The 12,049-nt window shown below is 49.4% G+C and overlaps 1 protein-coding gene across 2 annotated transcripts in view; it reads right to left on the bottom strand.

Moving 5' to 3' along the window:
* LOC139580507 (titin-like) overlaps nt 1-12,049 on the bottom strand; it is a 128,734-nt gene that overhangs the window by 19,071 nt on the left and 97,614 nt on the right. For both annotated transcript variants that reach the window (XM_071409267.1, XM_071409268.1), the window contains 2 exons: nt 10,746-10,838; nt 8,742-8,795 (listed from right to left, as the gene is read on the bottom strand). In XM_071409267.1, coding sequence (XP_071265368.1) covers nt 8,742-8,795; nt 10,746-10,838 — 147 coding nt within the window. The remainder of the gene's footprint in view (nt 1-8,741; nt 8,796-10,745; nt 10,839-12,049) is intronic.

Genomic DNA, 12,049 nt, shown 5'->3' with positions numbered 1-12,049 from the left:
GAAGCATGATATGAAGAAAACCTAGTCTATTTCAGAAGGACAGAATAGCATACTCTGAGTTGTCCTTCTGTTAGGCCCTGATCTGGCTATGCCATATGGCTGTGGGCTACACTAGTTAATTTAGCAGACAAGATTAGTTTATAATTCCGTGGCATTATTTTATAGTATGAAGAATATAATTGAACAAATCTGAATAAAATCAAAAGGATATTTTCTACAAATTTTCACATGCGACTATTCTGTGTTGAGCAGTTAAGAAAGAAAAAGTTATTTATTTAACTTTAGTTGTGATAAACGTCGTTATGTTTAGATGTTTAATACATTGTTAGGCTGCATGATGCGACTCTAATGATGATTTGAAAAAAGTTGCAATTTAAAAAAATTTTTTTTATATAAAATCTTTTTTTGCACAGACTTCACAGATCAGTCTCTGATGAGTCTCTGACAAGCACTTGATAATGCCTCGAATTTATCGGCAGCATCCCCTTAGTGTGGCCGCAATGCCTCCTAAAAAAAAATCCATGCCTTTTGAGGCCAGTGGCCGTTGTGCCCTTGGGCTAAATATAATCATTATAATGTATGCGTGCTCCGAAACACCTCTCACTCACATGGCTCTCAGATATCTCAATTCTTATTAGCCAATGACCGTTAAGCAATCGGGTCTTTCTCACAGGCTACAAGTGAAGACAGACTCATCGGGGACGCAACTGCGCGCGTCCTTATCGATGTCCGAGGCGCATATTGAAAATGTTGGAAGAACTGTCCACATTTACTTTGTCAGCCAACAAGATGAGTAGACCTAATGAACAGCAAAAGCACCAGCCTGTTAATCTACTATCCCTCATAGTACAAAAGTCGACCTATTCTATAGATCAACTTGTCCTTCTGTGCAATAAATAAATATCCAAGCACAGTCTGGGACAGTTATGGGATACGATAGATTCCAAATTAATATAACCACTAGAATAAAAAAAAAACTGATGCAACAGATGAGATCGTTTAGCTTAAAATATTGATAAACAATAAGGCCATTTTCTTTACATTATAAGCGCAGCAATGCGCCCACGGCAGTAGGCTATAAGCGCAAATGTTCCACAATGCAATCAATTAGCGGGTTAACAGCATTCTTAAAAGTGACCGCAAATGCGATTTATGCATGTAATGCTTTTATTCTAAATTTGAATTTTTTTTGTGCTGAAAATTATCTTTGCTGAATTTGAAACTCACGCACTACGTATCTACATCCCTTGGATGAAAGCGGATTAATGTGTTAATTTTATTAAGAAGTTAGTTGCGATACTTTAGTTGTGATACAAACCTTATCGAAAAATATATAGGACTATGGGCTAGGTTACATGAGGTGTGGTACTATGATCTGAAAAAGTTGCTAAAAAAGGCATGCTCTGTTTCTTACTGCACACAAGCTGGGCATCGTTCACAAGTGATGATACATCATTCATAAGTGACAGGACAATATTGTCACCCATTAGACTATTCTTGATTTAATCTTGTCTTTACATATACTAAATAATATATGTGTGAATTTTGTTTTGATTTAGAATGGATCGTTATCATGCACCTGTATCGAAACAGGGACAGGGGAAAAATACATGTCATCTATGCACTTAAATAGCGAATGGAGGACGCTTTTCTGGTGGATCAGAATATAGTAGGCCTAGCCTATAGAAAGCTGATGAGATCCTCTTCTTTTTAATAGAGGCCATCAAAATTATTTTTTTCTCACACAATTACATAGCCGATAGAAATGTTGCGCAACATGGGCTCTCATGAAGTGTTTGATTAGATTTTTGGTAACAGATGCATTGATGGGCCTCCCGAGTGGCACATCAGTCTAAGGCACTGCATCTCAGTGCTAGAGGCGTCACTACAGACCCTGGTTCGATTCCAGGCTGTATCACAACCAGCCGTGATTGGGAGTCTCATAGGGTAGCGCACAATTGGTCCAGCGTCATCCGGGTTAGGATTTGGCCCGGGTAGGCCGTCATTATAAATAAGAATTTGTTCTTAACTGACTTGCCTCGTTAAATAAAGGTTCTATAAAATAATAATTAAATGTCAGAGTGATTAGAAGAACAATAGAGTGCTGAGTACCAGGAAGTTATCAAGTTTGGTAGGCTACTAATGACCAGCAGCAGCATCAGAGCTTGGAGAAGCTAATCGGTCACGTGGAATTTGACTGCTGTCATGACTCGTGATCGCCGGTGTGGCTGTAAAACGTTCAGCGTAACAACCCTTGTGGGTATAATGTTAGGGGGCGGTAGCCTAGTGGTTAGAGTGTTGGACTAGTAACCGAAAGGTTGCAAGATTGAATCCCCGGTACAAATCTGTTGTTCTGCCCCTGAACAAGGCAGTTAACCCACTGTTCCCATCATTGAAAATAAGAATTTGTTCTTAACTGATTTGCCTAGTTAAATAAAGGTAAAATTTAAAAATTTAATTTAAAAATAAAATGTATTCATCATTACTCATGTTACTGCTCACATCACAATGTGAGAGGAAGTTGATCATATTTTTAACGGTGTAAACGATCCTGTGAAAACAATTCCTTTCCTTTTCTAACATGGAACCAGTTTTAAAGTACTAAATCTAACTTCCTTAAGTAGTGTATGTCTCCACCGCCCACAGGCTCGGGTAACTGACAGGGTTTACCAATAGAAGACAATAGACTGTAGTGATTGGCCTCTACGGCAAAAGCATCTGCAGGTCATCAGAAAACAAAAATCCAACATGACCTTAACTGTAATAAAGAAACAACAACGTCACCTGAAATATCTGAACATAGAACCCAGAATCTGATTATGACATCACTAACTATGAACTTTATTCACCCCCCCCCCCCCTTCCACCACAAACAGCCTTGAATGGTTTAATCCTCCCTATGGGGGATTAGAGGATGAGTTGATTGAATTGGGGCCTCGTGGGGGTGTAGGAGATTTACAGCCCCACTAATATAATAGTCCTATAGAGAGGTGTTGGGTCTACCTGTCCGTTTTATTGCTTCTTTAAATCAGAACAACAGTTTTCAGCTGTGCTAACATAATTGCAAAAGGGTTTTCTAATGATCAATTAGCCTTTTAAAATGATAAACTTGGATTAGCTAACACAACGTGCCATTGGAACACAGGAGTGATGGTTGCTGATAATGGGCCTCTGTATGCCTATGTAGATATTCCATAAAAAATCTGCCGTTTCCAGCTACAATAGTCATTTACAACATTAACAATGTCTACACTGTATTTCTGATCAATTTGATGTTATTTTAAATGGACAAAAAAATTGCTTTTCTTTCAAAAACAAAGACTTTTCTAAGTGACCCCAAACATTTGAACGGTAGTGTACTATACAGGGCTCTGGTCTAAAGTAGTGCACTATACAGGGCTCTGGTCTAAAGTAGTGCACTATACAGGGCTCTGGTCTAAAGTAGTGCACTATACAGGGCTCTGGTCTAAAGTAGTGCACTATACAGGGCTCTGGTCTAAAGTAGTGCACTACATAGGGCTCTGGTCTAAAGTAGTGCACTATACAGGGCTTTGGTCTAAAGTAGTGCACTATACAGGGCTCTGGTCTAAAGTAGTGCACTATACGGGGCTCTGGTCTAAAGTAGTGCACTACATAGGGCTCTGGTCTAAAGTAGTGCACTATACAGGGCTTTGGTCTAAAGTAGTGCACTATACAGGGCTTTGGTCTAAAGTAGTGCACTATACAGGGCTTTGGTCTAAAGTAGTGTACTATACAGGGCTTTGGTCTAAAGTAGTGCACTATACAGGGCTCTGGTCTAAAGTAGTGCACTATACAGGGCTTTGGTCTAAAGTAGTGCACTATACAGGGCTTTGGTCTAAAGTAGTGTACTATACAGGGCTTTGGTCTAAAGTAGTGCACTATACAGGGCTCTGGTCTAAAGTAGTGCACTATACAGGGCTCTGGTCTAAAGTAGTGCACTATACAGGGCTTTGGTCTAAAGTAGTGCACTATACAGGGCTTTGGTCTAAAGTAGTGCACTATACAGGGCTCTGGTCTAAAGTAGTGCACTATACAGGGCTCTGGTCTAAAGTAGTGCACTATACAGGGCTCTGGTCTAAAGTAGTGCACGATACAGGGCTCTGGTCTAAAGTAGTGCACTATATAGGGCTCTGGTCTAAAGTAGTGTACTATACAGGGCCCTGGTCTAAAGTAGTGTACTATACAGGGCCCTGGTCTAAAGTAGTGCACGATACAGGGCTCTGGTCTAAAGTAGTGCACTATATAGGGCTCTGGTCTAAAGTAGTGTACTATACAGGGCCCTGGTCTAAAGTAGTGTACTATACAGGGCCCTGGTCTAAAGTAGTGCACTATACAGGGCTCTGGTCTAAAGTAGTGTACTATACAGGGCCCTGGTCTAAAGTAGTGTACTATACAGGGCCCTGGTCTAAAGTAGTGCACTATATAGGGCTCTGGTAGGTCTTTATCTCAGTGACACAGTCCTGGTCATTATGACATAAAGCTTTGTTCTGCCAGGTGAGATACTTTACATACAGGAAAACGGTTTTATCCTCCCTCCCTCTACCTCCCTCCCTCTATCCCCCCCTCTACCTCCCTCCCTCTACCTCCCTCCCTCTACCTCCCTCCCTCTTCCCCCCCCTCTACCTCCCTCCCTACCTCCCTCCCTCTACCTCCCTCCCTCTACCTCCCTCCCTACCTCCCTCCCTCTACCTCCCTCCCTCCCTCCCTACCTCCCTCCCTCCCTCTACCTCCCTCCCTCTACCTCCCTCCCTCTTCCCCCCCCTCTACCTCCCTCCCTCTACCTCCCTCCCTACCTCCCCCCCTCTACCTCCCTCCCTACCTCCCTCCCTCTACGTCCCTCCCTCCCTCCCTCCCTAACCCCCTCCCTCCCTCTACCTCCCCCCCTCTACCTCCCTCCCTACCTCCCTCCCTCTACCTCCCTCCCTACCTCCCTCCCTCTACCTCCCTCCCTCCCTCCCTAACCCCCTCCTTCCCTCTACCTCCCTCCCTCTACCTCCCTCCCTCTTCCCCCCCCTCTACCTCCCTCCCTACCTACCTCCCTCCCTACCTCTACCTCCCTCCCTCCCTCCCTCTACCTCCCTCCCTCCCTCCCTAACCCCCTCCCTCCCTCCCTCTACCTCCCTCCCTCCCTCCCTAACCCCCTCCCTCCCTCCCTCCCTACCTCCCTCCCTCTACCTCCCTCCCCCCTTTACCTCCCTCCCTCCCTCTACCTCCCTCCCTATACCCCCCTCCCTCTACCCCCCCCCCTCTACCTCCCTCCCTACCTCCCTAACTCCCTACCTCCCTCTATCCCCTCCCTCTACCCCCCCTCTACCTCCCTACCTCCCTCCCTCCCTCTACCCCCCCTCTACCTCCCTCCCTCTATCCCCCCCACCACCTCCCTCCCTCCCCCCTCTACCTCCCTCCCTCTACCCCCCCTCTACCTCCCTCCCTCTATCCCCCCTGTACCTCCCTCCCTCTATCCCCCCTCTACCTCCCTCCCTCTATCCCCCCCTCCACTTCCCTCCCTCCTCCCCTCTACCCCCCCTCTATCCCCCCCACCACCTCCCTCCCTCCCCCCTCTACCTCCCTCCCTCTATCCCCCCTCTACCTCCCTCCCTCCCTCCCCCCTCTACCTCCCTCCCTCTATCCCCTCCCTCTACCTCCCTCCCTCCCTCCCCCCTCTACCTCCCTCCCTCTATCCCCTCCCTCTACCCCCCCCTCTACCTCCCTCCCTCTATCCCCCCTCTACCTCCCCCCCTCCACTTCCCTCCCTCCCCCCCTCTACCTCCCTCCCTACCTCCCTCCCACTATCCCCCCTCTACCTCCCTCCCTCTACCTCCCCTTTATCTCCCTCCCTACCTCCCTCCCTCCCTCCCCTCTACCTCCCTCCCTCTACCCCCCCCTCTACCTCCCCCCTACCTACCTCCCTCCCACCCTCCCTACCTCCCTCCCTCCCTCCCTCCCTCCCTACCTCCCTCCCTCCCTATCTACCTACCTCCCTACCTCCCTCCCTACCTCCCTCCCTCCCTCCCTACCTACCTACCTCCCTCCCTCCCTCCCTCCCTCCCTACCTACCTACCTACCTCCCTCCCTACCTCCCTACCTCCCTACCTCCCTCCCTCCCTCCCTACCTCCCTACCTACCTACCTCCCTACCTCCCTCCCACCCTCCCTCCCTACCTACCTCCCTACCTCCCTCCCTCCCTACCTCCCTCCCTCCCTACCTCCCTACCTCCCTCCCACCCTCCCTACCTCCCTCCCTCCCTCCCTACCTCCCTCCCTACCTCCCTACCTCCCTACCTACCTACCTACCTCCCTCCCTCCCTACCTTCCTCTCTCCCACCATGAAGCCAACAGGTTACAGTAATATAAGACAAGCGTATGTCAGGGTAAGATACTTTACATACAGGTAAGCCTTCAGCCAATAACAAACCAGACACATTAGCAACGGAGGACTGGGATGGGCTGGGAACAACAGAACAGAAGAGAAGAGAAGATTTTGAGGAAGAGAGAGAAGGGAGGACCTTAAGGATGTGGAGAAAGAGAGAGAGAGAGAGAGGGAGAGAGAAAGAGAGAGAGGGGGGGGTGAGAGGGAGATGGAGAGAGAGAGAGATTGAAGAAGTCCATGTTACAGACCTTTTAGATAGAAGTGGATGGGATCTAGTTCTGGCTCTAGTTGGGTTAGGGCAGTAGGGGAACAGTGATGAGGGGTAACAGGGCAGTAGGGGAACAGTGACGAGGGGTAACGGGGCAGTAGGGGAACAGTGACGAGGGGTAACAGGGCAGTAGGGGAACAGTGACGAGGGGTAACAGGGCAGTAGGGGAACAGTGATGAGGGGTAACAGGGCAGTAGGGGGGCAGTGATGAGGGGTAACAGGGCAGTAGGGGGGCAGTAGGGGAACAGTGATGAGGGGTAACAGGGCAGTAGGGGGGCAGTAGGGGAACAGTGATGAGGGGTAACAGGGCAGTAGGGGGGCAGTAGGGGAACAGTGATGAGGGGTAACAGGGCAGTAGGGGGGCAGTAGGGGAACAGTGATGAGGGGTAACAGGGCAGTAGGGGGGCAGTAGGGGAACAGTGATGAGGGGTAACAGGGCAGTAGGGGGGCAGTAGGGGAACAGTGATGAGGGGTAACAGGGCAGTAGGGGGGCAGTAGGGGAACAGTGATGAGGGGTAACAGGGCAGTAGGGGGGCAGTAGGGGAACAGTGATGAGGGGTAACAGGGCAGTAGGGGGGCAGTAGGGGAACAGTGATGAGGGGTAACAGGGCAGTAGGGGGGCAGTAGGGGAACAGTGATGAGGGGTAACAGGGCAGTAGGGAGGCAGTAGGGGAACAGTGATGAGGGGTAACAGGGCAGTAGGGGGGCAGTAGGGGAACAGTGATGAGGGGTAACAGGGCAGTAGGGGAACAGTGACGAGGGGTAACAGGGCAGTAGGGGGGCAGTAGGGGAACAGTGATGAGGGGTAACAGGGCAGTAGGGGGGCAGTAGGGGAACAGTGATGAGGGGTAACAGGGCAGTAGGGGGGCAGTAGGGGAACAGTGATGAGGGGTAACAGGGCAGTAGGGGGGCAGTAGGGGAACAGTGATGAGGGGTAACAGGGCAGTAGGGAGGCAGTAGGGGAACAGTGATGAGGGGTAACAGGGCAGTAGGGGGGCAGTAGAGGAACAGTGATGAGGGGTAACAGGGCAGTAGGGAGGCAGTAGGGGAACAGTGATGAGGGGTAACAGGGCAGTAGGGGGGCAGTAGGGGAACAGTGATGAGGGGTAACAGGGCAGTAGGGGAACAGTGACGAGGGGTAACGGGGCAGTAGGGGAACAGTGATGAGGGGTAACAGGGCAGTAGGGGGGCAGTAGGGGAACAGTGATGAGGGGTAACAGGGAAGTAGGGGGGCAGTAGGGGAACAGTGATGAGGGGTAACAGGGCAGTAGGGGGGCAGTAGGGGAACAGTGATGAGGGGTAACAGGGCAGTAGGGGGGCAGTAGGGGAACAGTGATGAGGGGTAACAGGGCAGTAGGGGGGCAGTAGGGGAACAGTGATGAGGGGTAACAGGGCAGTAGGGGGGCAGTAGGGGAACAGTGATGAGGGGTAACAGGGCAGTAGGGGGACAGTGATGAGGGGTAACAGGGCAGTAGGGGAACAGTGACGAGGGGTAACAGGGCAGTAGGGGAACAGTGACGAGGGGTAACAGGTCAGTAGGGAAACAGTGATGAGGGGTAACAGGGCAGTAGGGGGGCAGTAGGGGAACAGTGATGAGGGGTAACAGGGGAGTAGGGGAACAGTGACGAGGGGTAACGGGGCAGTAGGGGAACAGTGACGAGGGGTAACAGGGCAGTAGGGGAACAGTTACGAGGGGTAACAGGTCAGTAGGGAAACAGTGATGAGGGGTAACAGGGCAGTAGGGGAACAGTGATGAGGGGTAACAGGGCAGTAGGGGAACAGTGACGAGGGGTAACAGGTCAGTAGGGAAACAGTGATGAGGGGTAACAGGGCAGTAGGGGAACAGTTACGAGGGGTAACAGGTCAGTAGGGAAACAGTGATGAGGGGTAACAGGGCAGTAGGGGGACAGTGATGAGGGGGCGACTGGTCAGGGTGTGAGGGGGTGACGGGGCAGTAGGGGAACAGTGACGAGGGGTAACAGGGCAGTAGGGGAACCATTACGAGGGGGCGACTGGTCAGGGGGTGAGGGGGTGACGGGGCAGTAGGGGAACAGTGACGATTGGGTGACATTTCTCCTCTTACTTTGGGTGAACTGAAGAGATTCCACCTGCGAGGGCTGGGCTTCTTGAGGAGGGACTGTGGAGTGAGGGTGGTGAAACATCAGACAGCATGAGACAGAGACGAGATGGGAGAATAGAGGAGGAGGAAGAGGAGTGGGGAAGAGACATGGGAATAGACAGATGTCTTCTTTAAGAAACTCTTTGAAGAGGTAGGGTAGGTCCTTTCGGGAAGACTCTGCTGTCCTAGCTTCAGGGGAAAGATGGGCAGGGACTCTGCTGTCCTAGTTTCAGGGGAAGATGGGCAGGGACTCTACTGTCCTAGCTTCAGGGGGAAGATGGACAGGGACTCTGCTGTCCTAGCTTCAGGGGGAAGATGGGCAGGGACTCTGCTGTCCTAGCTTCAGGGGGAAGATGGACAGGGACTCTGCTGTCCTAGCTTCAGGGGGGAGATGGACAGGGACTCTGCTGTCCTAGCTTCAGAAGGAAGATGGACAGGGACTCTGCTGTCCTAGCTTCAGGGGGAAGATGGACAGGGACTCTGCTGTCCTAGCTTCAGAAGGAAGATGGACAGGGACTCTGCTGTCCTAGCTTCAGGGAGGAAGATGGACAGGGACTCTGCTGTCCTAGCTTCAGGGGGAACGATGGACAGGGTCTCTGTTGTCCTAGCTTCAGGGGGAAGATGGACAGGGACTCTGCTGTCCTAGCTTCAGGGTGAAGATGGACAGGGACTCTGCTGTCCTAGCTTCAGGGGGAAGATGGGCAGGGACTCTGCTGTCCTAGCTTCAGGGGGAAGATGGACAGAGACTCTGCTGTCCTAGCTTCAGGGGGAAGATGGACAGGGACTCTGCTGTCCTAGCTTCAGGGGGAAGATGGTTCCACCATTGGGGTGCCAGGACAGAGAAGAGCTTGGACTGGGCTGAGCGGAAACTGACTTCCCATAGGGGGTGGGACGTCCAAGAGACCAGAGGTGAACCGGAGATTACTTTCAGGTTGATGAACCATCTAAAATCAAGTTGTGTAATCTTGCACCTTCTCCAAACCTTAAACCAGGTGTCAATTAACCTTTTTTTGCAGACATTCAACCTGAGATGAGGTTATGTGTTGATACTTGATGAAACCTACCCGACAGACCTCACTTTCAGCACATCTGGTGTGACCCTGTTGTGTTCATCAATGTTGTTGTTCGTTGTTGTTATTTACCAGATAAACAACAGTATATCATCATAATGATGACTCCCATTTGATTGAGGAATGACTACAGATTGATGAGTAGGTTTGCAAAATTCCAGTTACTTTTCCCCCCAAAATTCCCAAGTTTTCCAGAAATCAGTGTTGGAAGAGTCTCGGATTAAAGACAGAATAAGCAGGTGGAAATCCAGATTCCTCCAAACAGGATTCCTGGAAAATCTGGGAATTTTGGTGAAAGTTACCGGAGTTGTGCAACCCTAGGAATGAGGATAAAGTGGAGTTATCACATGGTGACTGACCCAGATGAAGTAAACGATATCCCCAATTCACCTTAGTGTTTATCGAAGCTTTTCCTCATCAGGCCAACAGGCAACATGCATGAATGGGTTTGATACAAAAGCCAAGGGGAGAAAAGGCCCAGCACTCTTTTCTGCTGATTGGTTCAGGGGTTAGGGGTCAGGGGTTAGGGGTTAGGGGTCAGGGGCTAGGGGTCACAGGTCAGGGGCTAGAAGCCGTGTTAGAGATGTTACATGGGGAAATACAGGAAGCAGCCGTTGTTGTTGTTGTTGAGTAACGGCCATGGGTTCACACACACACACACACACACACACACACACACACACACACACACACACACACACACACACACACACACACACACACACACACACACACACACACACACACACACACACACACACACACAATGGTGTGACTAAAGGGGGGGACAGGCTGAGACACGCTCATGCTGCTCACACAGTCACACACACACACGTACACACACACCACACACACACACGGTGAGCAGGTACAGGTGCAGGCTGATTCAGCTCAGTACCTGGGGGGTGACAGTGGAGAGGGAGGGGCTGTCTGAGAGGTGTTTGGCTACCTGCAGAGCCTCTATCCTCAGAGCAGCTAGAACCAGTTCCTCCTGAGACGCAGGTAGGACGGGGGGGGGGGTGAGTGGGAGGAGGGAGGGTGTGGCCGGAGGGAGGAGGAAGGGTGTGGCCGGAGGGAGGAGGAGGGGGAGGAGACATAAAGAGAACCAGAAGTTGAGGCTACTTACTTCCCACCTACAGTACCCCCACACACTCACAGATCAACAAACAGTCACACACACATACAGTAGTCAACACTTAACAGGCTAACATATTGTAGATAAAGGCAAAGGAAGCTCTGAAAGTAATGGAGTAGCTAAGGTAAAGGAAGCTCTGAAAGTAATGGAGTAGCTAAGGTAAAGGAAGCTCTGAAAGTAATGGAGTAGCTAAGTTAAAGGAAGCTCTGAAAGTAATGGAGTAGCTAAGGTAAAGGAAGCTCTGAAAGTAATGGAGTAGCTAATGTAAAGGAAGCTCTGAAAGTAATGGAGTAGCTAAGGTAAAGGAAGCTCTGAAAGTAATGGAGTAGCTAAGGTAAAGGAAGCTCTGAAAGTAATGGAGTAGCTAAGGCAAAGGAAGCTCTGGAAGTAATGGAGTAGCTAAGGTAAAGGAAGCTCTGAAAGTAATGGAGTAGCTAAGGTAAAGGAAGCTCTGGAAGTAATGGAGTAGCTAAGGTAAAGGAAGCTCTGAAAGTAATGGAGTAGCTAAGGTAAAGGAAGCTCTGAAAGTAATGGAGTAGCTAAGGTAAAGGAAGCTCTGAAAGTAATGGAGTAGCTAAGGTAAAGGAAGCTCTGAAAGTAATGGAGTAGCTAAGGTAAAGGAAGCTCTGAAAGTAATGGAGTAGCTAAGGTAAAGGAAGCTCTGAAAGTAATGGAGTAGCTAAGGTAAAGGAAGCTCTGGAAGTAATGGAGTAGCTAAGGTAAAGGAAGCTCTAGAAGTAATGGAGTAGCTAAGGTAAAGGAAGCTCTGAAAGTAATGGAGTAGCTAAGGTAAAGGAAGCTCTGAAAGTAATGGAGTAGCTAAGGCAAAGGAAGCTCACTAAACAACAGGGTGAAAATAAAGAGAGGCAGAGACAGTGAGGACACACACTCATCCTCAAACACCAATAGCATAACCATGATAAATCAATAGTATAACCATGATAAATCAATAATATAACCATGATAAATCAATAATATAACCATGATAAATCAATAATATAACCATGATAAATCAATAATATAACCATGATAAATCAATAATATAAATCAATAGTATAACCATGATA

This window comes from Salvelinus alpinus, chromosome 7, assembly GCF_045679555.1.
Source record: "Salvelinus alpinus chromosome 7, SLU_Salpinus.1, whole genome shotgun sequence".
Lineage (NCBI taxonomy): Eukaryota > Metazoa > Chordata > Actinopteri > Salmoniformes > Salmonidae > Salvelinus > Salvelinus alpinus.
This window is presented reverse-complemented; position numbering and strand designations above follow the sequence as displayed.